The following is a 26102-nucleotide window of genomic DNA, read 5'->3' as shown; positions in this document are numbered from 1 at the left end:
AATGTCCGTACTGTGAGACGCCAAAGACAGCCCTACATGGAGACAGGACGGACAGCTGATCGTCCTCGCAGTGGCAGACCTCGTGTAACAACACCTGCACAGGATCAGTACATCTGAACATCACACCTGTGGGACAGGTACAGAATGGCAACAACAACTGCTTGAGTTACACCAGGAACGCACAATCCCTCCATCGGTGCTCAGACTGTCCGCAATAGGCTGAGATAGGCTGGACTGAGGCTGGACTGAGGGCTTGTAGGCCTGTTGTAAGGCAGGTCCTCACCAGACATCACCGGCAACAACGTCGCCTATGGGCACAAACCCACCGTTGCTGGACCAGAAAGGACTAGCAAAAAGTGCTCTTCACTGACGAGTCGCGGTTTTGTCTCACAAGGGGTGATGGTCAGATTCACGTTTATCGTCGAAAGAATGACCCTCCAGCATGACAATGCCACCAGCCAAACCGCTCGTTATGTGAGTGATTTCCTGCAAGACAGGAATGTCAGTGTTCTGCCATGGCCAGCGAAGAGCCCGGATCTCAATCCAATTGAGCACGTCTGGGACCTGTTGGATCGGAGGGTGAGGGCTAGGGCCATTCCCCCCAGAGATGTCCGGGAACTTGCAGGTGCCTTGGTGGAAGAGTGGGGTAACATCTCACAGCAAGAACTGGCAAATCTGGTGCTGTCCACGAGGAGGAGATGCACTGCAGTACTTAATGCAGCTGGTGGCCACACCAGATACTGACTGTTACTTTTGATTTTGACCCCCCCCCCTTTGTTCAGGGACACATTATTCAATTTCTGTTAGTCACATGTCTGTGGAACTTGTTCAGTTTATGTCTTAGTTGTTGAATCTTGTTACGTTCATACAAATATTTACACATGTTAAATTTGCTGAAAATAAATGCAGTTGACAGTGAGAGGACGTTTCTTTTTTTGCTGAGTTTATATAGGGAATAGGGTGCCTTATGGGATACATTCTAAATGGTAAGACATGCGCTCCAATCCTCAGAAAAATACAAATGAACCGTAATATTCAGTATTATTATTTTTTCTTCTCCTCCCTTCACATACAGTATGAGACAAAGTGTTTGCTGAATTAGGGATTTACATGCTGACAATTGAAAAACACGCCGGCTTTCCGAGACGGCACCCCGAGGCTGGCCGTCTGTGTGTGTGTGTGTGTGTGTGTGTGTGTGTGTGTGTGTGTGTGTGTGTGTGTGTGTGTGTGTGTGTGTGTGTGTGTGTGTGTGTGTGTGTGTGTGTGTGCGTGCGTGCGTGCGTGCGTGCGTGCGTGCGTGCGTGCGTGCGTGCGTGCGTGCGTGCGTGCGTGCGTGCGTGCGTGTGTGTCTGTGTGTCTGTGTGTCTGTGTGTGTCTGTGTGTGTGTGTGTCTGTGTGTGTAGCCGTCGCATCATCTGGCCTCCCAAACCTCTACTGACAGCTTGGCTTTGCTGCCCGTAATTGTCTCACCTAAAATGTATGCAGGCCAAAGATAGCGTGTGTGCATTATTTGACGTGCACATTTATCATCCTGTGTTAGCATGTTTAAAATGTGTGCAATCTCACAGAGAGACAGGTAGAGAACAGAGAATTGATATTCATCCCATTTTCATTGAATTTGAACTAGATCACTGGAAAGATTCCTTATTTAAACAGTGTACATTTCCATGGCAGTGAATTTCCTTTTTTTAGCCTTGTTCCCTCTCTTCCTCTCTTCCTGTTTCTAACATCTGCCCCTGTGGTGTGATTAATAAGATCCGACACCGTTCCCAGACGCTGGAGACTTTTAAAAATACACAACCCTGAGATAAAGAGGAAACGCGTGGAGCCCTGAATGATTCAGTGACTCACTTTGCATCTATTCATTCATTACAGAGGAACAGTAGGTAGCAGGCACGGCAACGAGCCCTCAACTGTCTGCCCTGTCTAGGTAGTGCAGAGGGTGTGTGAGACAGCGATGGGCACAGCCGGGCTCTATTAATACCAGGCTGCCATTAGAAGGACGAGAGAAAGACAGAGAGAGAGAAGGGGGGGTTAAGAGGTGGGCAGAGAGAGAGAGAGATTCACTGAGTATACAAAACATGAAGGATACCTGCTCTTTCTGTGACATAGACTGACCAGGTGAAAGCTATGATTCCTTATTGATGTCACTTGTTAAATAAACTTCAAAATCAGTGTAGATGAAGGGGAGGAGACAGGTTTAAGAAGGATTTTTAAGCCTTGAGACGATTGAGACATGGCTTGTGTATGTAAGTGCGTTTGAATGGGGTATGGTAGTAGGTGCCAGGCTGCTGGGTTTGTCTCACTCAACAGTTTCCCGTTTGTATCAAGAATGGTCGTCCACCCAAATGACATCCAGCCAACTTGACACAACTGTGGGAAGCATTGGAGTCAACACGGGCCAGTATCCCTGTGGAACGCTTTTGACACCTTGTAGAGTCCACGCCCCGACGAGTTGAGGCTGTTCTGAGGTGCAACTCAATATTAGGAAGGTGTTCCTAATGTTTGATATACTCAGAATATAAGAAAAAATGACAGGGGAACTCACTATTGCTTTTTCCCTTTGCCTCTCCCTCTGCTCAGCCCTCTCAAACTCCCTCTTCTCGTAGTCCTGGCGGTACTCCTCCCGCTTCAGACACTCGTGCTGGTATTCCTCATAGCTGTCGTACCTGCGGAGGGACCAAATCAAACCCATCACTTTCACTGTCCTCCACCGCCCTTCCGCTGTCCTTCCAACATCTGCCCTTCATTTTCACGTCCGCACTTATGAAGCGTATTGGCAAGAAACCCCACCAAGGAGGGGCTAAATCCCCCCCCCCCCCCCCCCCCAGAGGGTTGGGGAAACCAACAAAGGCATTAATAAGAAGATGCCTCCTCCTGGTCGTAAAGGTTATGGATCCTGCAGGAGAGGCCCACGGGAGAGAGCGGGTGAGATACACAGTAGAGAGCTGGACAGCTGCCACTGTCAGCACTACTTCACATCATTACTTTCAGCTTAGTTAGAGCTTCATCCGGGGAGAAAAAGTGCCACTTTCGTCAGATGTGGCCATGCATTGGAGAGATGGGCAAATAGGACTTTGTGCTTGTCTGGTGTCATCGGGCTAATCAATGGCTAAGGAAGGAGTGCCAATATTCTACAACGTGTTCCACAATCCTGCTGGTTTTCAGTCAACACATATTTTTGGTTACAAGGCAAGGATGAAAAATAACATTAATTGAAGGAACTGGATCATGAGGGACCCGAGCTGTTTACCCCTGGTTTAGTGTAAGGGAGGTGTTGAACCCTTACCTTGGCCTGCGACTGAGGGGGGATCTGGACTGTGAGTGAGGGCTTTTGTGGGTCCTGGACCGCAAAGTGCTGGAGTCCATGTTGTGGCGAGACCTGCAAAAACAGAATACAAATTAATCATCAAGATGTCAATCATCCGGAGTCTAATAATAAAGTATTGTCTAAATGTAACTGTGCATTCTGCGTAATTCAGTCTTATCGACTACGAGCATTATTTCAATAAATTAAATCCTATCTGAGATGGGTATCTGTGAATCCGATAAAATTGTCTAGACATACTTAGGCATTCCTCATTCATATCCTTTTCTTACAAGATGACAGAGCCACAGTGTCAAATCTGACCATAAAAAAACCCCACAGAAAGTCATAATATATTCAGAACACTTTTCCCAAGTTTGACCGAATTTGACTTCCTTCACTCTTCTCCTCCACAGTGCAGCTGGGGTAAATGTTCTCACCTTTCCTCCCACCAGGGCCAGTATGTACTGTACAAGCACCACGTATCTATGTTAAATGAGGGGAAGGTCCTTAGGCCCCGCGGCCATACGCTAAAGTTAGTATCCCGACAGAGTACGGGCTCTTTAGCTCCCATGGCTTTATTATTGAACTGATGCTGAAGAAGGGAGACGTGAATAATAGAAGGAGAGAAGTTAGGCTATGGTCCAACGTCCACAGAGTTAAGGAAGTGGAGAGTCTGAAAAGAGAGAGGGGGAGTAGAGAGACTTGAGGACATTTTGTTTGAACATTTTTCACGGAGTTCTTGAGAATGAGATACTTTTTACTCAGGTATCCCTAACCTTTTATGAGGTTACTTTCCCCCCGCTTTTCTTATTTCAACCTCTAACCTGGACATCTTTAGCAACCTAGTGACCGTCTCTGTGTACTGTATCATAACGTTGGCGATAGTCCTCAGCGTGAGTGATTTATCAAGGCTAAAGGACTGCAAAACAGAAGGCAAAGCTAACCTCCATTGAGACTGACCTTTCGGTAACCCAGCAAACCAATTCACTCATGAGAGTGAGGGAAGTGAATGAATAGTCTATCCAGTTTGCAAGGCACTCAATGCAAGACTGCTGAAAGTATACTTACTGCATATCCATTCCCTTTGCTCTGATCAAAGGGAACCGTGGGAAATGTAGTTCTCCTGGGCTGCTGTGATGATGCACATTGTTTTCAGAGGAGGGGATAAAGAACTAAAGTCCCCAGATTTGGCTTTCATCTCTGGGGACAAAGAGGGGGTTTCGCCTGGCGCTCAGTGAAACAACAGCTGCCGCCTAAAACAACACGCACCGCATCACATAGTAGATCCCGGGAAAACGGAGGTGGGAATGAGAGTGACAAAACGCTCGGATAACAGTCATTGCCAGGGGAAAGGAGGCTTTGACGACGTTGAAGCAACCAAAGCACAACGCCTTAGGCGCCGCTCATTTTCCTAGTTGCCGCCTTCTCTGATATACAGTTTTGATCTCACAGTTTGACTAACACGCCAAACCTCCTCGTCTGGTATCTGCTAGTGGAACCCTGGGTCTGCATGTACAAGCTTCTCAGAGTATGAGTGCTGATCTAGGATCAGTTTCCTCAGTTAGATCATAATGAATAAGATTATAAGTACAGGAGGGGCCTGATCCTAGATCAGCACTCCTACCCTGAGAAGTGTGAGACATATGGCCTCTGCTCTGTAGTTAAGCACTGAGACGGTTGAGCTTGGCTAGCCTCACTACACCAGCCTAACACAATCCACCGTCTAGTAGTCCAGCCGGTAAGGATTCTCCCTGGCCCCGTCACACTCTCTCCTGTTGTTAAAGCCTCTTTCACCAGGAACATAACAAGTCTTCTCTGTGGTTGGGGATGCAGAAGCAGAAGCAGCTATAGGCCCCATACCGAGAGAGTGGAGAGCCTCATACCGCAGGGCCTATCCTCTCCTGACACCGTCTCTGACGGCTGAGGAGACCTGTTTACACGACTGAGCTGTCCACCTCCTGCCGGGAGCACCGTCAGAGCCGCCCATAACGCTTAGGCAACGTTCAAACAACAGAAGGGAAACGTCTTCCACCAGGAAGGAACGTGCTAGTTGGCTGTATTTCCGATATCCACACTGGCATGCTACTTAGAATGAAGCTAAGCAGTAGATATTTTGTGCAAGATGTCTAAGTGGTGTGGTAGTACGGACATGGGAACCTAGCCACAGTGAGTAGAGGGTTTACTCACCTGGAGGAGGGGCGTCCGTCAGGTGAGCTGGAGAGGGAGCGCCTCCGGTGGTGGGAGGAGGAACTGCGGGAGCGGGACCGGGAGTGAGAGCGGGAAGAGGGGGAGCCCGAGCGGGGCCAGTGGAAGTGTCTGGGGGAGAGGAGGATGGAGGAGGGGGGCGAGACGGAGCCCCGTGAGGGGGAGCAGCTGGACAGCGAGCAGGATGGCGAGCAGGACTCGAAAAGCAGGTCCAGGGGGGTGCCCTCCCAGGGGTAGAGGAAGTGTCCCTCGACGCCCTGACCCTCCAGCTCCTCGTGGAAGGGAGAGAGGCCCGGGTGCAGGTACCCAGTAGAACCAGACCCAGAACTAGGGAGCTTGGGGTAGTTCTCGTACCCAGCAGGGCTCTCTTTGGGGGTCTGCAGGGCTCCGGCCATCTCCCCTCCTCCCTGTCTCCCCTCCTCCACCACCACCTCCTCCCCCTTCTCACCCTGGCTATAGATGGCTTGCTGGGGGCGGCCAAAGTGCTTGTTGAGCTCCGCCCGGATATCCTGGTCTCGCAGGGACTGCTTCCTGCTGGCAGAGTGCTGGTCCCCTTCTGGGGTCTGTAGTGGGTGTGGTTTGTCCTGGGTGATGGGGGTCCGGTCCTGCCCCCGAGCCTCCTTACCCACAGGGGAAGAGCTCTGCTGCTGCTGCAGCTGCTTTGCCAAAGAGGATGAAGATGGAGGAGGAGATGTAGAGGATGAAGAGGAGGAAGAAAAGGAGGAGGATGGTGGCATGGCTGAGTCCTTACATTCCACATGCCTGTCCTCCGCCACACCCGGATTGGGCTTCAGAGGGGTTGTTGTAGTAGTCGTCATGGTAATGGTAGCGTTAGCCACATTAGCGTTAGCGCCGGCGGCAGGGTCCTGTTTTGTGCTGGCCGCCGTGGACTGACAATAGTCGTGGTCGTCGTAGCAGCAAGGCTGGACACTCCGCTTGTTGTTGCCGCAGCAGCGCTCCTCCTTGCAGCCCCCTGTCGTCGCAGCAACCACAGAGGTGGGGAGAGCAGTGGACGCTTTGCTTAGCTGGGCGTACAGCTCAGTCTGCTCTGGGCCCTTCCTGCCTGGGGCCGAGGTTGGGGCTAGGGGCCTGCAGGGTTTCGCCTCGCTCAGCCGAGCCCTCTTGCACGCCAGGGCAGATGGGGAGCATGAAGACAACTTGGTTTTGAACGATGCTTTGAAAGGGTTCTCTTGACTGGCTTTGTGGGGGGGCGTGGTAGGTGGTGTCAGACCTGGAGAGAGGGAGGTAGGGAGGGAGGGGGAGGGAAGTAGGGAGGGGGGGAGAGAGGGAGGGAGGGCGGGCGGGAGGGTGCAAGAGAGAGAGAGGGAGGGTTGATAAAAGAGAATGGAAATATAATGCATTCTACCTCCCCACCTTCCACCCTCTCCTCGCACTCCCTACAACCTGTTTAAAGACAGTGGACACACACAGGGGTTGATTAAAATATTCACTTTCATCCCTGGTCCTAATCCTGATCCGTATTTTATTGCAATCTTGACAGATTAATGCAATGCTCTGTGTAATTTAATATGGTGGAGCCGCTACACGGCTCGGCTGCCACCGCCATCCCTCCCTGACCTTGGACAATCCCTCATTCAGGAAGAAGAGAAAAACGTTGGCAGCGGACAAACATCCTCCTCGAAGTGGAGTGTCCTTCGAACAGGTAACCGTCGAATCTAGCCGACACGTTGGACGATGGCCAAGCGATTTCAATAAAAGCAAAGACCTTTTGGCTCAGTTTTGAAAATCTATCACAAGTGTCCTATGTTTTGGGCTTCTGCTCTCTACTGCAAGTCAAGGTGGCGAGATATGTCGGGCAGCGAGATGTCTCAGTTTTCGGCACTGCATGTTGCTATAGCGTGCCACTGTGCTGTCATATGATAGTGTCGGCTTGGTGCAGGGGAGATGTCTGACTGGTAATGGAGGCTCAGTGTCTGCCGGGGGAATGGGTTGTCATTTTTCTCAGATCCTGCTTGCCTCTCTGTGGCTCGTGCCGAACCCGACCCCTCCTGACAAGTTTACGAGCCGACAGATGGCAGTTATATGGGAAGTCCTGAGATGGGCCTGCTTTATAGCATTGTTAACTATCACGCAAACAACCAGCGCTAGGTAGGCAGTCCCTTTCCCTTTGTCTCCCTCTCGTCTCTTCCCTCCTTTTTCCCTGTCTGTCTCCCACTCCGGTTCAATCTCGCGTTCTCTGTCTCTCTGGTTCAACCTCTCTTTCTCTGTCTCTCTGGTTCAATCTCTCTTTCTCTGTCTCTCTGGTTCAATCTCTCTTTCTCTGTCTCTCTGGTTCAATATCTCTTTCTCTGTCTCTCTGGTTCAATCTCTCTTTCTCTGTCTCTCTGGTTCAATCTCTCTTTCTCTGTCTCAATCTCTCTTTCTCTGTCTCTCTGGTTCAACCTCTCGTTCTCTGTCTCTCTGGTTTGATCTCTCGTTCTCTGTCTCTAACCATCTCTATTTTTTTTCCACTGTCCGTCTTTCTCCTCTAGACAAATACATAGGCATGCACACACGGACAGAAACACACACGGACAGAAACACACACACACACAGACACACAGACAGACAGACAGACAGACAGACAGACAGACAGACAGACAGACAGACAGACAGACAGACAGACAGACAGACAGACAGACAGACAGACAGACAGACAGACAGACAGACACACACACACACACACACACACACACACACACACACACACACACACACACACACAATAGTCACATACAGCCTCCCTCTCTGGAGTGGAGCTCAGGCATTTTGAACACCTACGCTCCCTGTCTTTGCCATTGTTATGAATGCACATCACTCTCCCTTGCAGTGAATTGCACCAAATGACAGCTATTAGTATCAAATCCTGTGTAAGAGTATTTACTGGGGAGGCTTGGAGCCTGAAAAAAAGAGAGGGAGAGAGAGAGAGACATAAAAATTCCGTTGCGGGGCCATTTCCTGAGTTTGGGCTCTCTAATCCAACCATCTTATCATCTAGACTTATCTGGATTTTACGGTAAAGCCGAACCGCAAACCCCCATCCCTCTTTAACAGTCAGACGTGGTACACCGATAGCGACACAGAGACTTGATGCAGTATTTCAGAGAGATAGAGATGAGAAAGAGGGCTATATTTATCATTACGCCAATGAAATGAGCTATGAAAAGGGAGGGCCGGTGCGGTGCCCGAGGAACTTCTGTTTCGCCAATGAAACGCCATCTGTGCAAAACAATGCGCACTAGGGTCATAAACTAGGAGCCATTAGTGCCGGGGTGAAATAAATCAGAATTAGATAAATATGCGCCTCTCAGTCAAACCGGCTTGTGATGGATGCTCGGCAGACACAAACACCAATCATTCAGCGAGTAGAGTTTTTTTTTTTTTTCTCTAATCTGTTTCTTTCCGGACTGTAAATTGCGAAGAGACCTCAGAGCAAACGACTCTGACGCCAACTCAGGGCTTAAAGAGTTGATCCGGTGGTAAGCCATGCAAATAGCAACACATAGACAAACCCCGGTGTCATGAGATACTGTAATTAAAGACAACACAGTAAATCTATTAGCAAAAGGAGATTAGTCCTTCCAGTCAAATCCATGGGCTGTCTCTGAGTAGTAGGGTTGTCTCAGGTTTACCTTATGGGGGAGGTGGGACAGGGCCTAGGCCATTGTGAAATGATCCTAGTGTAAATACAGTTAGCAGTATCAAATTCTGAATATAAGATAATTACAATTACTTTTCCTACTACTACTCCTACTACTACTACCACTACTACTCCTACTACTACTACTACTCCCCCTACTACTCCCCCTACTACTACTACTACTACTGCTACTACTCCTACTACTACTCCTCCTCCTACTCCTACTACTAATCCTACTACTAATCCTACTACTACTACTACTACTACTCCTACTACTAATCCTACTACTAATCCTACTACTACTACTACTACTAATAATAATAATAATCCTACTACTACTACTACTACTACTCCTACTCCTCCTCCTCCTCCTCCTCCTCCTCCTCCTCCTCCTCCTCCTCCTACTACTACTACTACTACTACTACTGATAATGTAGATACAAAGCTGCACCCTATGTGTCATTCTTGAAGTGCGGTGCCATTTGGGGATTTATGAAAATGTTTACCTTTTTCTTGTTTTTTTATTTAGATTTAAATGTATTTGGGTACATCTTCCCATTCTAACTAATATGGCAGCTTAATGACTTTAAATACAATGTACAACAGTAAGATGAATTGCATCATAACACCATCTTTGTAATGAGAGATGTTCAAGGTGGTAACACCAAATGACATACAACTGAGGGGCAGACCTAGTCTATCCTAGTACAAAAAGGTATTTTAATAGCCTTTGTTTTTATTGATCTATACAATATAATAAATCATTTTTTTCACTTTCTAGCATTCAAAATAATAGATACATATCTCTAAATCCCCAAAACATGTCAGTACAACTCTACACATTACTACTGGGACAAAGCCAATTTGCTTACCCTAAATACATTAAACAATGCATCAACAAAGATTTGCAGTATAAAGGACATTATGTTGTATCATTGACAATATAAACAAAAACATGTATGATGTGTAACGATTTCTCATTTAAAGTGCAAATGTCACTGCAATTCACGACCGACCCCCATGTCATGGAAAAGTTTACAACTGAAATGCTAACCTACTATTGTACTACATAAAGACCGACAAGTGTCTCTCCTTAAAGATGCACTATGTAGAAATAGCTCCACCATGGTTGAAAAAATGTATTCTAATAGTTCCCCTAATTTCAGTTGATGTGACAAGCCAAGCGGTCATAGTGTAGAGAATCATTGTACCATTCTAAACCGCTGTGATATATGCTTTACATAATAAAAAAAAATGTTGTGTTTGAAGCTGGTGTACAAAACCAAAAGTAAAAGAGGCAAAAATGTTACTTAAGAATGGGAAGCAATAGATATAGCGCACATAGAACATATCTATCGCTTCTTAGACTTGTTTCAACGGGAATGAAAGATCTATAACTCACATTTCTATGTGAATTTGGTCGGGCCGCCCAAAAAGTGACATTTTGTAGCTTTAAACGTGCCACGGAAGATTCCGTGTCCGATTGAAGCACTGACCTACTTCCACCTGAGGGTTGCCCTTCCCCCTTTGTCTTAACTCCACCTGGTTATCAATTAAAGAAGCATCATCTCCAGATCTACTGGAACGGGTCTGCTGAGGACACATTAACTCAAGGGATCACAAAGATTTCATTCCCCCTGTTTCTCCATATCTGCCGTTCCTGAGTCGCCTGCCACACGGGACTAGACTAATCCTAAAACGTAAGGGGCTCAGTATCCATTAGCGTTTTCTTCTAATGGCTTTTCCCCTAATATCTAATCCCAAATCTGCAAAGGGCAGTGGAGTCAGAGTTTGCCTTTATTAACTATGGCTGGAGCAGGAACACAGGGAGACGAGGAGAATGGGACTGGATTTAACCCTGAGGTCAGAAGCAGTAAAAAAGAAAGAAATATTAACAGTGTTTGATTGCTCCAAAGCTCTTAATTCCCTATGGGTGTCCCCTCTAACCTCTGACGCTTATGTACACACAGGATTAAATGGCAAGCGGAGCGTGGTCAACTGGAGGAACCCCCTGGGGCTTTGGTGTCCCACAAATCTACCCCCTCCCGACTCTAAAGAGATTCCAGATAATTCATTCCTATTGGGCCTCGTTCCCAAACAAAACACCACCTTGAGTCTAGGAGGCGAGTCAGGTGTGTTACATCGAGGGCCATTTATTTTATCCGCTAGCAAATGAATACCAAAAGGCCCATTGACGCGTCACATTGTGAAGGAGAAGAAAAGGGCCGCCATTTTGCTTTTATTGACCTGGGATGATTCATCTCAGGGAAGGAGTGGGGGGGTTGGGAGGGAGGACACTGAAATAATTACCTGCATAATTCACAGAGAGAGAAAAAGAGAGAGAGAGAGAGAGAGAGAGAGAGAAGAGAGAGAGAAGAGAGAGAGAGAGAGAGAGGGAGAGAGAGGGAGAGAGAGAGAGAGAGAGAGGGAGAGAGAGAGAGAGAAAGAGGGGGGAACTGCTGAAGCCTGGTGTTTTAGATTTGCCTGACATTCACTTCATCTGGCTTTTAATTACCTTTTGCCTATAGCTTCTCACCGACGTACTTAATTAATAAGTATATAATATACAGGGATAATGACAATAATAATATTAAAATCCCCCTGCGTTGACCCCATTTGGAAAAGTGCATCCTTCCCATAAATACAGACCCTTAAAATGGGAGAATACCTTACATGTCTCTAATCAAATTACCAGACTGTCTGAGGAAAAAAAAGAGACAGATAATATCGGTCAAACCGAATTATGTGGCTAAACCAATTAAAACAATAATAATGCCACATCAGCTTGCCGGTGATGTGTTGGTTAAGTGAGCATTGCAGTCAAAGAGCATTAAGATCCCGGCATATGAGAGAGAGAGCGAGAGAGAGAGAGAGAGAGAGAGAGAGAGAGAAGAGTGGCAGCATATTAACTCTTCACAGAGAAGGGGGGGGGGGGGGGATCTGTCTAATAAACCCAAAGGAGATTGGATCTCTTAATCAACAGTGAGGCATATAAAACATGTCACCCTGTGTCCTAGTCCTTCACCTTGAACTCTGAACTTTTATGGAACTATCAAGATGGTGTGAAAAGCCCTGGGGTAGTGACTGGAATGTAACCCCTAACTGGCTTAGGGAGAGAGCTTAGGTTTACCATTATGCCATTACAAAGCAAGATGAGCTACTCTGTAATTTGCATCAAGCCCTTATTCATAAATTCACTGAAAACACATTCTTACCTGGGGTTCCAGAGATCTCCACACTCAATGTGCGTTCAATGGTTTTGTTCTCAAACGGTGATCCCTTGTGGTCACTGAAAGACAAAAGAGATTGAACACACCGTTTTACTCCACGTGGGAAAATGTGACATTAATAAAGGCCTTTGTGATCTTAGAAATGGAAATGAGAGTTAACAAAATGCCTCATGTTGGTGCAAATTATTTGTCTTTTGATTTACACTAAATATACAAAAGTATGTGGACACCCCTTCAAATTAGTGGATTCGGCTATTTCAGCCACACCTGTTACTGACAGGTGTATAAAATCGAGCACACAGCCATGCAATCTCCATAAATAACAAAGGCAGTAGAATGGCCTTACCGAAGAGCTCAGTGACTTTCAACGTAGGCACCGTCATAGGATGCCACCTCAGATCGTAAAATTTCTGCCCTGCTAGAGCTGCCCCGGTCAACTGTAAGTGCTGTTATTGTAAAGTGGCAACGTCAAGGAGCAACAACGGCTCAGCCACGAGGTGGTAGGCCACACAAGTTCACAGAACGAGACTGCAGAGTGCTGAAGCGTGTAACGCATAAAAATTGTCTGTCCTCGGTTGCAACACTCACTACAGAGTTCCAACCTGCCTCTGAAAGCTCACGTCAGCACAAGAACTGTTCGTCGGGAGCTTCATTAAATGGGTTTCCATAGCCGAGCAGTGACACACAAGCCTAAGATCACCCTGCGCAATGCCAAGCGTTGGCTGGAGTGGTGTAAAGCTCGCCGCCATTGGACTCTGGAGCAGTGGAAAAGCGTTCTCTGGAGTGATCACGCTTCACCATCTGGCAGTCCGATGTACGAATCTGGGTTTGTCGGATGCCAGGAGAACACTACCTGCCACAATGCAACAATGCCAACTGTAAAGTTTGGTGGAGGAGGAATAATGGTCTGGGGGTGTTTTTCATGGTGGGGCTAGGCCCCTTAGTTCCAGTGAAGGGAAATCTTAACGCAACAGCATACAATGACACTCTAGACAATTCTGTGTTTCCAACTTCTTGGCAACAGTTTGGGGAAGGCCCTTTCCTGTTCCAGCATGACAATGCCCCCGTGCACAAAGCGAGGACCATACAGAAATGGTTTGTTGAAGAAATTGACCTCAACCCCATCGAACACCTGTGGGATGATTGGAACGCCGACTGCGAGCCAAGCCTAATCGCCCAACATCAGTGCCCGACCTCACTAATGCTCTTGTGGCTGAATGGAAGCAAGTCCCTGCAGCAATGTTCCAACATCTAGTGGAACGCCTTCCCAGAAGATTGGAGGCTGTTATAGCAGCAAAAGGAGGACCAACTCCATATTAATGCCCATGATTTTGTAATGAGATGTTCGACAAGCAGGCATCCACATACTTTTGGTCATGTAGTGTATCTTTGTTATTTTGTTTTGTTTCGTGTGCTCGTTGTAGAATGTTGAAAAACTATTGCACTTACTTTGGAGACTCTGGGGTCAAAGGAAGTGGCAAGGTGGTTGGTTTGGCTGCAGAACACAAAGGAACATGGGTAATTATTTAACTAGATAGATAACAAGTTGAGGCAAAAGAGATCAGGTCCACATCTGCAAATCAATCTCAGATTGGCACATTAACAGAAGGCAGCATTCCAAAACCCAACCCAGTACGGTTAGCATAATGCTCTCTTGCTATTGATTTACAAGAGCAAAAAACCAACATCTGTCATTTTTGTTCACTGTTGACTTTGTGAGGATGAAGTGATGGAATTGGCAAGTGTACAGAGTACAGAGTTTGACACAGATATCCCACTCAACAAAAAAAACTAACGAGACGACGGCACAAACAGCACACATGGCAATGGGAGGTGGCGGTCGTAGTGGCTAATGGGAGGGGGTGGTGGTCGTAGTGGCTAATGGGAGGGGGTGGTGGTCGTAGTGGCTAATGGGAGGTGGTGGTGGTGGTTGCGGCTAATGGGAGGTGGTGGTGGTGGTAGTGGCTAATGGGAGGTGGTGGTAGCGGCTAATGGGAGGTGGTGGTGGTGGTAACGGCTAATGGGAGGTGGTGGTGGAGGATAATGGGAGGTGGTGGTGGTGGTAGCGGCTAATGGGAGGTGGTGGTGGTGGTAGTGGCTAATGGGAGGTGGTGGTGGTAGCGGCTAATGGGAGGTGGTGGTGGAGGTAGCGGCTAATGGGAGGTGGTGGTGGAGGTAGCGGCTAATGGGAGGTGGTGGTGGTGGTAGAGGCTAATGGGAGGTGGTGGTGGTGGTAGCGGTTAATGGGAGGTGGTGGTGGTGGTAGCGGCTAATGGGAGGTGGTGGTTGTGGTAGCGGCTAATGGGAGGTGGTGGTGGAGGTAGCAGTTAATGGGAGGTGGTGGTGGTAGAGGCTAATGGGAGGTGGTGGTGCTCGTAGTGGCTAATGGGAGGTGGTGGTGGTAGAGGCTAATGGGAGGTGGTGGTGCTCGTAGTGGCTAATGGGAGGTGGTGGTGGTGGTAGCGGCTAATGGGAGGTGGTGGTTGTGGTAGCGGCTAATGGGAGGTGGTGGTGGAGGTAGCGGTTAATGGGAGGTGGTGGTGCTCGTAGTGGCTAATGGGAGGTGGTGGTGCTCGTAGTGGCTAATGGGAGGTGGTGGTGGTAGCGGCTAATGGGAGGTGGTGGTGGTAGCGGCTAATGGGAGGTGGTGGTGGAGGTAGCGGCTAATGGGAGGTGGTGGTGGTAGCGGCTAATGGGAGGTGGTGGTGGTAGCGGCTAATGGGAGGTGGTGGTGGTGGTAGCGGCTAATGGGAGGTGGTGGTGGTGGTAGCGGCTAATGGGAGGTGGTGGTGGTGGTAGCGGCTAATGGGAGGTGGTGGTGGTAGTGGCTAATGGGAGGTGGTGGTGGTAGCGGCTAATGGGAGGTGGTGGTGGTAGCGGCTAATGGGAGGTGGTGGTGGTAGCGGCTAATGGGAGGTGGTGGTGGTAGCGGCTAATGGGAGGTGGTGGTGGTAGCGGCTAATGGGAGGTGGTGGTGGTAGCGGCTAATGGGAGGTGGTGCTGGTGGTAGCGGCTAATGGGAGGTGGTGGTGGTGGTAGCGGCTAATGGGAGGTGGTGGTGGTGGTAGCGGCTAATGGGAGGTGTGGTGGTAGTGGCTAATGGGAGGTGGTGGAGGTAGCGGCTAATGGGAGGTGGTGTTGCTCGTAGTGGCTAATGGGAGGTGCTGGTGGTGGTAGCGGCTAATGGGAGGTGGTGGTGGAGGTAGCGGCTAATGGGAGGTGGTGGTGCTCGTAGTGGCTAATGGGAGGTGGTGGTGGTAGCGGCTAATGGGAGGTGGTGGTGGAGGTAGCGGCTAATGGGAGGTGGTGGTGGTAGCGGCTAATGGGAGGTGGTGGTGGTGGTAGCGGCTAATGGGAGGTGGTGGTGGTAGCGGCTAATGGGAGGTGGTGGTGGTAGCGGCTAATGGGAGGTGGTGGTGGTGGTAGCGGCTAATGGGAGGTGGTGGTGCTCGTAGTAGCTAATGGGAGGTGGTGGTGGTGGTAGCGGCTAATGGGAGGTGGTGGTGGAGGTAACGGCTAATGAGAGGTGGTGGTGGTGGATAATGGGAGGTGGTAGTGGTGGTAGCGGCTAATGGGAGATGGTGGTGGTGGTAGCGGCTAATGGGAGGTGGTGGTGGTGGATAATGGGAGGTGGTAGTGGTGGTGGTCGAGGCTAATGGGAGGTGGTAGTGGTGGTAGCGGCTAATGGGAGGTGGTGGTGGTGGATAATGGGAGGTGGTGGTGGTGGTAGCGGCTAATGGGAGGTGGTGGTGGTGGTAGCGGCTAATGGGAGGTGGTGGTGGTGGATAATGGGAGGTGGTAGTGGTGGTAGCGGCTAATGAGAGGTGGTGGTGGTGGATAATGGGAGGTGGTGGTGGTGGTAGCGGCTAATGGGAGATGGTGGTGGTGGATAATGGGAGGTGGTAGTGGTGGATAATGGGAGGTGGTAGTGGTGGTAGCGGCTAATGGGAGGTGGTAGTGGTGGATAATGGGAGGTGGTAGTGGTGGTAGCGGCTAATGGGAGGTGGTGGTGGTGGATAATGGGAGGTGGTGGTGGTGGTAGCGGCTAATGGGAGGTGGTGGTGGTGGATAATGGGAGGTGGTAGTGGTGGTAGCGGCTAATGGGAGGTGGTGGTGGTGGATAATGGGAGGTGGTAGTGGTGGATAATGGGAGGTGGTAGTGGTGGTAGCGGCTAATGGGAGGTAGTGGTGGTGGATAATGGGAGGTGGTAGTGGTGGATAATGGGAGGTGGTAGTGGTGGTAGCGGCTAATGGGAGGTGGTGGTGGTGGATAATGGGAGGTGGTAGTGGTGGTAGCGGCTAATGGGAGGTGGTGGTGGTGGATAATGGGAGGTGGTAGTGGTGGTAGCGGCTAATGGGAGGTGGTGGTGGTGGATAATGGGAGGTGGTAGTGGTGGTAGCGGCTAATGGGAGGTGGTGGTGGTGGATAATGGGAGGTGGTAGTGGTGGATAATGGGAGGTGGTAGTGGTGGTAGCGGCTAATGGGAGGTGGTGGTGGTGGATAATGGGAGGTGGTAGTGGTGGTAGCGGCTAATGGGAGGTGGTGGTGGTGGATAATGGGAGGTGGTAGTGGTGGTAGCGGCTAATGGGAGGTGGTGGTGGTGGATAATGGGAGGTGGTAGTGGTGGTAGCGGCTAATGGGAGGTGGTGGTGGTAGCGGCTAATGAAGTAATTGTTGCATGCATTTGGATCCAAAAGCAGAGGAAGAAAGGAGAGTCAAGGAAGCTTGTGCAGTTGCCTGAGGCTCTGGCTGTCTCCAAATGCAGTTAAAGAGTGTCGCTCAGTCAGACAATTAAGACATTAGGGCAGTGCCCTGCCCAGAGTAGCTAGGTAGACATTCAGCACCTCCGCTTGATCCAGCCAGATAGTGGTTGATTTAACAAATGCCATACTGTATCAAAACATAACAGGCTACTACCCCTCTCCCACCTCCCCGTTAAATCAATCTTGAGGCAAGGGTCTGTACCAATTCTAAAGAATGCCTTTTGGAATAGATGGTGCACCAAGCAATTTATTTTTTGTACTCAGAGTGATAGCGTCAAATTAGCATTGGGGTTAGTGTGTAGTCAAACTGGGAAGTTGTTAAAGCAGGAGAAGGAGAAGAGAGAGAGGGCAGGGATGCAGCGATGATTACCTAACAACGGGAGGCTCTGGTCCTCGGGGTGCCTGCAGACTGCCTGCATGTGTAGGTGCTGCTGTGTGACGGAGGGAGTGGGGTCTGGATTTCTAGAATCTGGGAAGAATGGGCTTGGCAGGCCCCATGAGAGCACCATGGGGCTGCCTATGGCATCATCATCGCGAACATCCTCCCCGAAACAGTCAGCCTGCTCCACCAGGCCAACCTCCAGCCAGCCCAGCCCCAGCCCCAGCCCCAAATCTAGCCCCTGGTCTGGCTGGCTAACCCAGCTGCCTAGGCCTAAGCTCTCGGCCAACAGGGGGTCCGAATCAGGCTCCTTGGCCTGTCTGAGACCCCATCTGCCGGGATTGATATTGACAGTCCCTCTGTGCTCCTTCTCCACCTCAATAGCCTGGCTGGGACACTCATCCCTCTCCAGGACTCCAGAGCTCATTCTTGAAGAACTGCTCTTGCAAGGCTGAGGGGTAGTAGTGGGCGGGAACAAGTGGGCCTGATAGCGGGCGGGCCTCTGCTTGGAGGTCAGCAGCTGACTAAGCAATGGATGCCCTGGCTCCTCCTCTCTTTTCTTAACGGTCACTGCGATGTGCCCCGCCGCACCGCAGTCATGCCTGCCCCAACACTCAATTGCCTGAGTGGCAGCGCCCGCCTTACGGCAACGCCCACAGCTGCCTGTCTGACCCGTCTCTCTAGGAGGGAGAGAATAAGAATGCATGTACCTAATGAACCTAGCGGCTGCCAGGCGGCCCGCGTCCACCGCAGGCTGCGGACCTGGCGGCCTTCCTTCTTCACTGGACGGCCTGCGCTCCAGTTTGGGGCAGGCATGGACGCTGTCGTTCCTACGTGCCTGGGGGACAGGAGCGGGTGCCGCCGCGGGTTCGGACTGTCCCTCAGTGCCACCAGCCCCATGAGCACAGCGACGCCACTTCCCAGCCCCCACACCAGCCACACTACACTCGCCAGCAGCCCGGCTCTCACCTCGCTGGTGATGTGGCTGCTGCTGCTGCTGCTGTGACACGACAGACGACGAGGACGACTTCTTCTTGGAGGCAATCGAGGAGGAGGAGGAGAGGGAGGAGAAGGAAGTGGTGGAGGATGGTGAGGAGGAAGAGGACGAGGCGCCCAGCAGGCCGCCCTTGTCTTTGCCGCCGCCCCCCCAGGCGCTCTTGGCTTCGCCGGCTTTGGTCTGGAGGAGGATGTCGTCGGTGGCGGTCAAGTACTTGAGCAGCTCGGTGCACGGGCGCCTCACTAGACGGCTCTGCTGCGGACAGCCCCCCCTCGGCTTGCTGTTCCAGGAGTTCTCCGTCTGCAGGGGGATGCAGAAAGACAAAAGAAAGAGAAAGAAAAAAGAGAGGAAGAAAGAGAGTGGAAGAGAGAGAGTGAGTCTCAGCATAGCGGGTCGCCCAACTGTCTGGGAGGCGGTGGTGGGAGCGCCGCACGCCCATCATCTTAATTGCGTGGCCCCCGAGCACCACCGCAGCAGCTCTGTCCTCAGGGAGCCTTCCAAGCACCGTGCTCCAGAAATGGATGTCAAAAGTACGGTTTAAAAATAGACTTTTCAGAGATGTGTAAGCTGTGTGTATGCACTGTTTACCAGACAACAATGCTAGCAACGCATTCCAAATTCAGTTTTTTTAAGCACTGAGGGACGTATATTCAGGCATATATTCATACGTTTTTCCAAACAAGGAAGAGTAAACAAACGCATTATTTATGTGCTATCGTACTAAATAAAAATCTAATCTTCAAGCGCATTCATCATGTTCCAATGAAATGCGGTAAGTAGCAAAATACTGGAACCACCTACTTCATTTAATTGGCATTCCTGTGCCCATTATACTTAAACCCAGCGAAATACTAGATTATCTCAAAAGAAACCCTTTTGCTCTACAGAACAGTAATAGTAAGAAAGGGTAACAACATCAAGACTGTATGACTAGATATTTAAATCTAGATCTAGCGGCATCAATCTTACCGCTTGTCAACGTTTGATTTTCCACAGACACCGTTACAAGGGAGGGGGGATAAGTGCTTTAGCTAATGAGACAACAGTCCTGATGCCTCGCCTGGAAAGCCGAACAGGCAATCAGGCTGTTTTCATTACGAGATGGCCCCCAGGAGGGTACAGTGGAACAGAAGTTTAACATCTTCCAAGGCTAAAAAATACAAAAAGAAGAACTGAGATGGTAAACAAACATGGAGTGACCCACGGAAGCGGTGCATTTGAAGTGAACCAATGGCGCGACTGGGTAGCTACCTTGACAACAGCAGCTGGTGGTCTGATGCGGTGGTTGCTGGCTGCATGGTTTTGTGCCTTGTCACCTATGTATTGATTATAGCTGAGCTGGGAGTTCGCGGGCGCCAGAAGGAGCTTCTTCAGCTGCAAAAGACCCAAACAGAACAGGGAAGAAAGGGGAGGAAGAGGAACGAATAGAGAAAAAAGGGGTGAACAGAGTTAGAGTTCACCCAAACGCTGCCTCTGAAATGTCATAATTTCACTCAATTAAACAATCAGAGAGAGATAGTCAATGCTTTTGTAAATGTGTGACTGAGGATGTTTGATTCATCTCAGTGTACAGAAACACAGAAAGGGTATGAAGACAAACGCATTGCCGCCTATCAATAGAGGCCTTTTACCTCGTTGTTTACCGTGCTAAAAGGACAAGTCAAAGAGGAAACCTGTCTTTCCATGGCAGGTGTTTTGGGGAACACAATGGCTGTGCTTTACTAGTGTGATTCACAAAACAATGGGGAGGGGTGGCATTAAATACACGGACTATGACTCAACAAAATAAACAACATTGCAGGTAAAGCCCCCTCAGGAAAGGCCTAATCGAATAAATTATGCCACTGTCGTTATATGAGGTGAGATGGATTTCATTTTTCATCCCTAGCTTGATTTCAAGGCCCCGTGGCATAATGTCGACCATAACAGACCCACCGCTGTGCATGTTTCATTACATTGGCGCTGCTCGTACGCCACAATGTAATTAACACCTCACAGCGAACACTGAGGCATTAGATTTTCTCTTTCATCCAGGCATCTGCATCATGGTCAGCTCAGCACACAGACATGCACGGGGGGGGGGGGGGGGGGGGGCCTGCAAGGCACACAGACATGCACGGGGGGGGGGGGGGGGGGGGCTGCAAGGCACACAGACGCTTTTGGTCACTGGCCTGCTTCGCTCGCAGTGCCTTATCTGGTGTCGGCGGTGGCCCCATGAAAGGGGCTGGAGCGAAGGGTCTGTGCTGGGGGATGAGGGTTTATGGTCGTGGATGGTGGGGAATTGGGTGGTGGTTGTGGTGGAGGTAGGGAAAAAAGAGAGGTCGTGGTACAGAGTCTTACCAGGGAGGGTTCCTCTAGTTCGGGGGTGCGCGGCGAGCCGTCGGGGGTGGAGGGACAGCTCTGGTCACTGGCATTGGTCACGTCCCCATCTGCCAGGGCCTCGAACGAAGGCAATCCGTCCTCGTCCACTGGGATGCTGTCCAGGGTTTCTGTAAGCACTGCCAGCAAATTGGCCTCATTTTCCTCATCTATCTTCTTGGGAGGGGAAGAGAAGAGAGAGAGAGAGAAAGGGAGGGAGAGAGATGGAAAGAGAGAGCGGGAGGGAGAAATAGGACATTTTAGTTTGGAGAAGTTGCTTGAGCAATACGTCTTCTCTTTGCAGAGGGGGTTGGGAGGGTGGGTGTTTACATGCTTCTATTGTTCATAGAGTAGGAGAGTTTTGCAGCAGAGCGGCTCTTTTCAGCAGTCCTATCTTTTTAAAAACAACATTCTCTCTCTGTGTGCATGAGAGTCAGCCCTGTCACTCATTTTTTAAGCATGCAGCTTACCGGACCAAAAATAATACTCCCCCAAGAAATCCATTAACAAGGCTGACACACAGCAAAGTATCTAGGGGGGAGGGAAGTTGAGTCGCCTCAATCCCCCAACTCTCCCCTCAGAAAAGGGAACGATCGACTTGTCGACAAGATGTTTGCAAGACATCCTCCCGATAAGGCGAATTACCGCCTGCTAATGCTAAATTAATCTGATATTTTTGAGTGTCGGGAAAAGAGAACTGACGTTCGTCGAGAAGCATGTGCGGGGGGAGGGGATGTTGTGAGTTTGCTGCAGCTGTTTCCCACTTAAAGGGGTGACATAATGAGAGAGGGAGCAAACAAGACGGAGAGGGAGAGATGTGGGCTGCCTAGCATCGACAGGGGAGGTGAGAGAGACAGAGGATTATGGAGGGGGGAGACAACAGGCACTGGAAGTTCCAGGACCAAAACCCTGGGGAACCGGGAAAAAGTTAAACAGCGAGTCGCCAATAAGATTAAGAACAAATCCTTTTATATCACATGGCAGGATTAACATCGCTCGCCGATAGCGTGCAGCGATCATCGCGCCAAAGGGGAACCATCCCTAAAGATAGCGCCGCTGGCCTGCTCAGGCTTGGCTCCCACATGCAGACAATTACTCCAGGCCGCTTGCTCCCATTCAACCCCTCTGAGTTTCCTACGATTACACACCGCCGTGGATAGCTCTAGACAGGAGAAGCTTTGGAGTTTCCGAGATAGTGGACATGTCATTTTTCTCCCTCCCTTTTCTTGATTAGATGACACAGATAGCCTAAGCATTTGTGTTAGCCATCTGACAGGGAGGAGAATGTGAATCCAATGCTCTTTCATACGATATTCATCCTCTAACAACATAAAAGTGACATATTTCACAGAGATAACAAAACGGTGACTGGGGCCACGCCAGCACTGGCAGTAAATGGTTTGCAGGAAATTGCTCTCGATGAGGTACCATGCTGTTTAATTACTTGCAAAGAGCTTCAATCCACTGTGCCGGAACCTATGTTGTCGTTCACAGTTTTCAGACATCCCACTTTATTAGCCGAGCGCTAAGCGGGTGGGTAATAACAGTTGATACAGACAGAGACTTTTCTTAGAACCTAACACTCGCTCCTCAGCTGGAAAATTGTAACTGGGATCATTTCAGATTATCTCAAAACGAGGCTTTAATGGAGAAGCATCTGTTTGGGTTAAACTTGAACAACTTTTCACGGAAGGCTAGGGTCACACTTTTCCCAGTCTATCTATGCAGACGTTTTGGCAGCGAAATCAAGACCACCATCTTACCTAGTGCCAGTAAAATTTCACCACGCCACTGAGCTTCATCGGCAGGGAGTGGTCCCAGAAATTTTTCAAGTTTCACTCTGGATAATACGCGACCGTGGCAAATCCATACCTGGGTTCAAATACATGTGTATTCGAGCATCTGGTATTTCAACAAAACAAATCTGTGTATTTGAGTATTTTCGAATACACAGCCCAAAACAAGTACTTTTACTTGAGTACTTCAATGGTTATTTGTAAAAAAAAAAAAAAAAAAAATGGTGTGCCAAATAGTTTTTGAGAGTATTTTCAAACATTTATTTCAAATATTACTTTCAAATACCTGGGTTAAATGCATGGGAGTGTATTTGAGTCAGTGTATTTGAGTATTGTCAAGTACTTTCCAAGTGTACTTCCAAATACATGAAAATATTAAACTATGTCTTTTCAAATAAAAGATATCTGAATAGTTACTTTGAATGTATGTGAAAGTATTTGAGATATTTGAAATAGTATTTGAACCCAGGTCTGCTGTTTGAAAAAAAGAGTTTGAAAAACTCTTACTAAAGTCTAGAGGACTGTAATGCAGTGAAAGGGACACTTGTAAAAGCTCAAGTCGTGACGGTCATGCTACAGGCCTTGCTAAAGCTCCAGCTGGTGAGAGTCCCAGGCCAGTCAGAGGATTTTCAGGGGCTGTGGAAAAAGAAGAGACCTGAGTAAGTGCTTCTCCTCTTGAGAGAGCCCCTGTCCAGCAAAGACCAGCTTTGCCACGCCAGCTTAAGACTATCCTCACGCCACTTCACTAGACCAAAGTCAATCCACTACCTCTTGACTCGTCACCACCCAAAAGCTATGCAACCCCAAAGGAGGAGGACGTCAGAGCTAACCTGGCAACCCAATGACGGCCTCGTCCACATTTATCGATTATCACAGTGGCTGTTTAGAGACTGAAAAGGGTGTGGCAAAGGAAAAGGCCTCGGTGGGAGCACCATCTCTCCCATCCCGGTTAATGGACCTCACCCAATTAAAGAGATATTAACCATCCAAGACTAAATGTAGGATCACGATATATTAACCAGCTTCAATTCTAAAGGGTGCCATTCATGGCTGTTTTACTCCAAGCGTTTCAATTAGCCATAAAGCATGATGGCAGGCGCCGGTAGGGCCGTTCCATCTTTCTCCCCCCCCCTCCTACCCGCGTATCCCTCTGCCCCTCACTTTGGAGATAAAAAAGCAGCACAGCAGTCGTTCATTATCAGGTGAGGGTCTTTGTTATCAGACGGGCTGTCTTTGAAACCGTCCTTGCTTTTAACTCTTTGACTGAGTTCCGCCGAGCCATTGTGTTTTTTGTTGTAAATACAGACTTTTGAACTCTGACTTTTGAAATCCAAATTAAAACAACGAATTGCTTCTTGAAGATTTGTAGCCTCTGAGCAATGTCCCAGGGATCACATTTCAAGTAGGCATCGGCAATGCATCTTTACATTTTTGAAGGACGGGAATCAAAAAAACACTATTCAATGTTTCTGCAATTACAAACCTGACCATTTAATAAGACATGGGTTCATCTCATACACTGCTGTGATCTTACGAGAGACAGAAACTGTTACAACTGCCACTCAGGGAGAAGAAGAAAAACCCTTGCATTCTAAATGAGTCATCTGGTTCTGAAAGTATGGCTTAGACTCGCTCCGCAAATACAGGGAGAAATAAAAAAAAGAGACCAGTCTACTCAGACAGAAAACATTTCTTAATAAATTGGCCTGCGAATTGATCGGGGTTAAATCCATGCCTTGACAATTGAATTGTGTTACTTCGTCTAGAGATACACTGCGTACCAAACATTAGGAACACCTGCTCTTTCCATGACATGGACTGACCAGGTGAACCCAGGTGAAAGCTATGATCCCTTATTGATGTCTCCTGTTAAATCCACTTCAATCCGTGTAGATGAAGGGGAGGAGACAGGTTAAAGAAGGATTTTTAAGTCTTGAGACAATTGAGACATGGATTGTGTTTGTGTGCCATTCAAAGGGTGAATGGGCAAGACAAAAGATTTAAGTGCCTTTGAACAGGGTATGGTAGTAGGTGCCAGGCACACTGGTTTGTGTCAAGAACTGCAACGCTGCTGGGTTTTTCAAGCTCAACAGTTTCCTGTGTGTATCAAGAATGGTACACTAACCAAAGGACATCCAGCCAACTTGACACAAGTGTGGGAAGCATTGGAGGGAACATGGGCCAGCATCCCTGTGGAACGCTTTTGACACCTTGTAGAGTCCATGCGCCGGCTGTTCTGAGGGGGGAGTGGAGCAACTCAATATTAGGAAGGTGTTCCTAATGTTTTGTACACTCAGTGTATATTTCTCTCACACTCACAATTTCAAAGGCATTCCCTCGGACGATATTAAACGAGTAGCCAGACCTAATCATAGCACAATCAGACACAGGGGGGGGGGGTCGCCTCAACGCGGTATTACATTTTATTTAGATTTCATAAACAAATAATGTATTCTGTATTATTGCCCCAGATTTCAGAGAACATGAATCAAAGTCAGCCACCGCTGAGGCGTTAGTGGAGCTGACACGACGGCTGGTCACACAGGCGCAACATATGGCAGGAGAGGGGCGAAGGGAAGGGGGAGAGGGGGGAGGGAAGGGGGGAGGGAAGGGGAGAGAAGGGAGGGAAGGGAAGGGGGAGAAGAGGGAGGGAAGGGGAGAGGGGGAGAGAAGGGAGGAGGGAAGGGATGGGGGAGAGGGGGGGAGAAGAGGGAGGGAAGGGGAGAGGGGGGAGGGAAGGGGGGGAGGGAAGGGAAGGGGGAGAGGGGGGGAGAAGAGGGAGGGAAGGGGAGAGGGGGAGGGAAGGGGGGAGGGAAGGGAAGGGGGAGAGGGGGGGAGAAGAGGGAGGGAAGGGGGGAGAAGAGGGAGGGAAGGGGGAGAGGGGGGAGAAGTGGGAGGGAAGGGGGGAGTAGAGGTGCAGCATGATGCAGACATATCATGCAGCCACCAGAGACGGCCAGTCATTTAGCACTCATTATCTGGGAGTGAGAGAGAAGAACATTGTAACCTATAGGACTGACACAATACAATACTGTGCTGTATAGATCGGGTGTGTGTGTACATGTGTCTGTGTTGTGTCTATGTCTATGTGTGTGACTGGCTGCACTGTTCATCTCAGTTCTTCGAAACATAAAACTACATGTTAAAAGTGTCAAATTGATCAAGGCCATGCCAGAGTTGAAGGCTGGTCTCCTTTGACCATCTGGCTATGGGAGTCAACAGTGCGTTGGATTATTCAAAGCCCATTTTCCAAGCAAACGATCCTTCAGGCTAGAAGAGACTGGGTTCTGCTTGCTTTGGACATAAGGCTCACTGCGTGGCATCGGTCAACACCTTCAAATGGTCGTGAGCCAAGACAAGACTATCGCCCCTGCTCCACGCACACACAAATACATGCACGCACGCGCACACACATACACACAA

At 49.1% G+C, this 26102-nt stretch overlaps 1 protein-coding gene across 1 annotated transcript in view; it reads right to left on the bottom strand.

Annotated features, from left to right (window-relative positions):
* Nucleotides 1-26102, bottom strand: part of LOC120049655 (peroxisome proliferator-activated receptor gamma coactivator 1-alpha-like) — a 60545-nt gene that overhangs the window by 6463 nt on the left and 27980 nt on the right. Inside the window, exons 3-10 of the mRNA XM_038995990.1 lie at nt 20866-21060; nt 19777-19899; nt 18498-18825; nt 13835-13880; nt 12371-12444; nt 5498-6746; nt 3290-3382; nt 2549-2669 (exon numbers count right to left, since the gene is read on the bottom strand). Coding sequence (XP_038851918.1) covers nt 2549-2669; nt 3290-3382; nt 5498-6746; nt 12371-12444; nt 13835-13880; nt 18498-18825; nt 19777-19899; nt 20866-21060 — 2229 coding nt within the window. The remainder of the gene's footprint in view (nt 1-2548; nt 2670-3289; nt 3383-5497; nt 6747-12370; nt 12445-13834; nt 13881-18497; nt 18826-19776; nt 19900-20865; nt 21061-26102) is intronic.

Source organism: Salvelinus namaycush, chromosome 6, assembly GCF_016432855.1.
Source record: "Salvelinus namaycush isolate Seneca chromosome 6, SaNama_1.0, whole genome shotgun sequence".
NCBI lineage: Eukaryota > Metazoa > Chordata > Actinopteri > Salmoniformes > Salmonidae > Salvelinus > Salvelinus namaycush.
This window is presented reverse-complemented; position numbering and strand designations above follow the sequence as displayed.